The sequence below is a fragment of the Babylonia areolata genome, chromosome 4 (genome assembly GCF_041734735.1).
Source record: "Babylonia areolata isolate BAREFJ2019XMU chromosome 4, ASM4173473v1, whole genome shotgun sequence".
NCBI classification, from domain to species: Eukaryota; Metazoa; Mollusca; class Gastropoda; order Neogastropoda; family Buccinidae; genus Babylonia; species Babylonia areolata.
Genome location: NC_134879.1, coordinates 59,541,112 through 59,546,625, shown reverse-complemented (window position 1 = coordinate 59,546,625; position 5,514 = coordinate 59,541,112). Strand labels below are relative to the sequence as shown.

Genomic DNA, 5,514 nt, shown 5'->3' with positions numbered 1-5,514 from the left:
TTGTGCAAAAGCCCGGCGATAAGTGTCCTGGCAAGTTCGTGAGGGATTATGAAGAACGTTTCTTTGCTTACGGCACTCACAGTCAAACCATACTTTTCTTCTTTCATTTCCAAACGCGACTCCTTTCTTCCTATATTCACCAGAGAAAGAGAAACATTCAGTGTGTGTGTGTGTGTGTGTGTGTGTGTGTGTGTGTGTGTGTGTGTGTGTGTGTGTGTGTGACAGGCGCAGTACATGCTGCGACAGACGCCGTGCAACCTGTACATGGTGGGAGACCTCAGCATCACGGGAACCTACGCCCTGGCCTACCTGCCCACATGGCCGCTGGCTGACCGCGTGGACCGCGCGCTGCTGCTGCTGCGGGAGAACGGCGTCATCAAGGTGCTGGAGGACAAGTGGTTCGCTGGCCACTGCCAAAACAACGTCCTTGACCCACACTCCAAGTACAAGATACAGGTGGGTTTGAACCCCAACCCCCACTGCCACAACAACTTCCTTGACCCACACTCCAAGTACAAGATACAGGTGGGTTTGAACCCCAACCCCCACTGCCGCAACAACGTCCTTCATCCCTCCCCCTCCAGGTACAAGCTACAGGGGGGTTGGACACCACTCCAGGTACAAGATACAGGTGGGTTGTACCTCATTCCAGATACAAGATACAGGTGGGTTGTACCTCATTCCAGATACAAGATACAGGTGGGTTGGACACCACTCCAGGTACAAGGTACGTCTGGGTTGTACCTCACTTCAGGTACAAGGTACAGGCGGGTTGTAGCTCACTCCAGGTACAAGGTATGTGTGGGTTGTACCTCACTCCAGGTACAAGATACAGGTGGGTTGTAGCTCACTCCAGGTACAAGATACAGATGGGTTGTACCTCATTCCAGGTACAAGGTATGTGTGGGTTGTACCTCACTCCAGGTAAAAGATACAGGTGGGTTGTACCTCACTCCAGGTAAAAGATATAGGTGGGTTGTACCTCACTCCAGGTACAAGATACAGGTGGGTTGTACTTCACTCCAGGTACAAGGTACAGGTGGGTTGTACCTCACTCCAGGTACAAGGTACAGGTGGGTTGTACTTCACTCCAGGTACAAGGTACAGGTGGGTTGTACTTCACTCCAGGTACAAGATACAGGTGGGTTGTACTTCACTCCAGGTACAAGATACAGGTGGGTTGTACCTCACTCCAGGTACATGGTACAGGCGGGTTGTACCTCACACCGGGTACATGGTACAGGCGGGTTGTACCTCACTCCAGGTACAAGGTATGTGTGGGTTGTACCACACTCCAGGTACAAGGTACAGGTGGGCTGGACACGACTCCAGGTACAAGGTACAGGTGGGTTGTACCTCACTCCAGGTACAAGGTGAGGTGGGTTGTACCTCACTCCAAGTACAAGGTACAGGTGGGTTGTACCTCACCCCAGGTACAAGGTATGTGTGGATTGTACCTCATTCCAGGTACAAGATACAGGTGGGTTGTACCTCACCCCAGGTACAAGATACAAGTGGGTACAAGGTACAGGTGGGTTGTACCTCACTCCAGGTACAAGGTAGAGGTGGGTTGTACCTCTCTCCAGGTACAATGTACAGGTGGGTTGTACCTCACTCCAGGTACAAGGTACAGGTGGGTTGTACCTCTCTCCAGGTACAAGGTACAGGTGGGTTGTACCTCACTCCAGGTACAAGGTACAAGTGGGTTGTACCTCTCTCCAGGTACAATATACAGGTGGGTTGTACCTCACTCCAGGTACAATGTACAGGTGGGTTGTACCTCACTCCAGGTACAAGGTAGAGGTGGGTTGTACCTCTCTCCAGGTACAAGGTACAGGTGGGTTGTACCTCACTCCAGGTACAAGGTACAGGTGGGTTGTACCTCACTCCAGGTACAAGGTACAGGTGGGTTGTACCTCACTCCAGGTACAAGGTACAGGTGGGTTGTACCTCACTCCAGGTACAAGGTAGAGGTGGGTTGTACCTCTCTCCAGGTACAATGTACAGGTGGGTTGTACCTCACTCCAGGTACAAGGTACAGGTGGGTTGTACCTCACTCCAGGTACAAGGTACAGGTGGGTTGTACCTCACTCCAGGTACAAGGTACAGGGGATGGTTGGGGGATGGGAGAGTGGTGTGGGGATGTGTGGTGGATGGAGGAGAATATGGGAGAGGTGGGTGGTGTGTGTGTGTGTGTGTGTGTGTGTGTGTGTGTGTGTGTGTGTGTGTGTGTTTGCATGTATCTGTGTAACTCTGTGTGTGTGTGTGTGTGTGTGTTTGCATTTATGTGTGTAACTCTGTGTGTGTGATTTATGTGTGTGTGTGTGTGTGTGTGTGTGTGTGTGTGTTTGTGTGTGTGTGTTTTTGCATGTATCTGTGTAACTCTGTGTGTGTGTGTGTGAATAGAATAGAATAGATTTTATTGTCATGAAACCGTAAGGTTTATAAGACACAATTGCAATGGTAAATGAATGAACGAATGAAAAACACACAATTTATCAATCAGTTAATGCGGTAAATTGCAGCAGCATTCATACACAAATTTTCCTAATCTTGTTTGTATATATTCATCATCTGTTAGCATCACCTGACTGGGAATATGTCCTGTGTTATTCGAATTTTGAATATCCTTTAAAAAATGTTGCCTTAAGGTTTTATATTTAATACAATGATCAAGAAGATGGATTTCGTCTTCCAGGATGTTACACTTGTTGCACAATCTGTCTTCTTGTGGAATATTTAAATATCTACCTTTCTCAATCTTTAGGTCATGCGCGCTTATTCTGAGTTTCGTGTGTGTGTGTGTGTTTGCATGTATCTGTGTAACTCTGTGTGTGTGTGTGTGTGTGTGTGTGTGTGTGTGTGTGTGTGTGTGTTTGCATGTATCTGTGTAACTCTGTGTGTGTGTGTGTGTGTGTGTGTGTGTGTGTGTGTGTGTGTGTGTGTGTGTGTGTGTTTGCATGTATCTCTGTAACTCTGTGTGTGTGTGTGTGTGTGTGTGTGTGTGTGTGTGTGTGTGTGTGTGTCTCTGTAACTGTATGTGTGTGTTTGCATGTATCTCTGTAACTGTATGTGTGTGTGTGTGTGTTTGCATGTATCTCTGTAACTCTGTGTGTGTGTGTGTGTGTGTGTGTTTGCATGTATCTCTGTAACTGTGTGTGTGTGTGTGTGTGTGTGTGTGTGTGTGTGTGTGTGTGTGTGTGTGTGTGTGTGTGTGTGTGTGTGTGTGTGTGTGTGTGTGTGCCAGGTGGGCCCGGTGTACACAGTGACACTGGGGTCGTTCTCCGGGGTGCTGGTCATCCTGCTGGCCGGAGTGGTTGCAGGGGCCCTCGTCACCGTCATTGAGATCGTCATCTTCAGGAAGGCAGAGATGGTGGGACTGACTCACACACAGGGACAGACAGACAGACGGACAGACAGACAGACAAAGAGACACAGAGAAAGATAATGTATGAAGGAACGAAGGAATAAACGAATGAATGGATGAAGCAATGAATCAATGAATCAATCAATATTTATTATAGGGCAAGGCCCTCAAAATGAAGGGATATACAACATGTACTGTCACACAAAATGAAGGGATATCCATGTACTGCCATACAAATGTACTGTTATACAAAATGAAGGGATATGCATGTAGTGTCATACAAAATGAAGGGATATACATGTACTGTCATATAAAATGAAGGGATATGCATGTACTGTCATACAAAATGAAGGGATATACAACATGTACTGTCATGTGGTGTGTCCATCGAGATCGATGATGACCATCGTTGTCATCCAGCTGGGGGATGGGGGGAGGGTGGTGGTGGGGTGGGGGGGAGGATGCTCATGAATCTATCTGTGAATGCGCAGATGGCTGATACAACATGTACTGTCATATAAAATGAAGGGATATATATGTACTGTCATACAAATGTACTGATATACAAAATGAAGGGATATACATGTTCTGTCATACAAAATGAAGGGATATACATGTACTGTCACACAAAATGAAGGGATATCCATGTACTGCCATACAAATGTACTGTTATACAAAATGAAGGGATATACATGTAGTGTCATATAAAATGAAGGGATATACATGTAGTGTCATATAAAATGAAGGGATATACATGTACTGTCATATAAAATGAAGGGATATCCATGTACTGCCATACAAATGTACTGTCACACAAAATGAAGGGATATACATGTTCTGTCATATAAAATGAAGGGATATACATGTACTGTCATATAAAATGAAGGGATATGCATGTACTGTCACACAAAATGAAGGGATATACATGTTCTGTCACACAAAATGAAGGGATATACATGTTCTGTCATACAAAATGAAGGGATATACAACATGTACTGTCACACAAAATGAAGGGATATACATGTACTGTCATACAAAATGAAGGGATATACAACATGTACTGTCACACAAAATGAAGGGATATACATGTTCTGTCATACAAAATGAAGGGATATACAACATGTACTGTCATACAAAATGAAGGGATATACATGTTCTGTCACACAAAATGAAGGGATATACATGTTCTGTCATACAAAATGAAGGGATATATATGTTCTGTCATACAAAATGAAGGGATATACATGTTCTGTCATACAAAATGAAGGGATATACATGTTCTGTCACACAAAATGAAGGGATATACATGTTCTGTCATACAAAATGAAGGGATATACATGTTCTGTCATACAAAATGAAGGGATATACATGTTCTCTCATACAAAATGAAGGGATATACAACATGTACTGTCATACAAAATGAAGGGATATAAATGTTCTGTCATACAAAATGAAGGGATATACAACATGTACTGTCACACAAAATGAAGGGATATACATGTACTGTCATACAAAATGAAGGGATATACAACATGTACTGTCATACAAAATGAAGGGATATACATGTTCTGTCATACAAAATGAAGGGATATACATGTTCTGTCATACAAAATGAAGGGATATACAACATGTACTGTCACACAAAATGAAGGGATATGCAACATGTACTGTCATACAAAATGAAGGGATATACATGTACTGTCATACAAAAACATAGGTATCCAATCAGGAGAGAGAGCGGGAGATGGGGGGTGGGAGTGAGAGAGAGACTGAAGATACATACACACACCAGAGAGATTCACACACACACACACACACACACACACACACACACACACACACACACCAGAGAGATTCACACACACACACACACACACACACACACACACACACACACACACCAGAGAGATTCACACACACACACACACACACACACACACACACACACACACACACACACACACACACACACAGGACGAGCAGTCACCTTTAAGATGTGTGTGTTACAGACATCCTCTACATCAGAGGACGAAGCTGCCCAGCCAATGAAAGGGAGAGAAGCCAAAGGCGCCAACAAGGGAGATAATATCACATCGCCGAAACCTGACACAGAGAATGTCACCGACGTCTAGAACCCCCCCCCCACC

General features: G+C 44.8%; 1 protein-coding gene across 1 annotated transcript; it reads left to right on the top strand.

Annotated features, from left to right (window-relative positions):
- Positions 1-230: 230 nt before the first annotated feature.
- Positions 231-5,514, top strand: LOC143281787 (uncharacterized). Its single transcript, XM_076587083.1, has 3 exons — positions 231-456; positions 3,248-3,373; positions 5,377-5,514. Exons 1-3 carry the CDS (start codon positions 235-237, stop codon positions 5,497-5,499), a joined length of 471 nt encoding a protein of 156 aa, XP_076443198.1. The 5' UTR covers positions 231-234; the 3' UTR covers positions 5,500-5,514.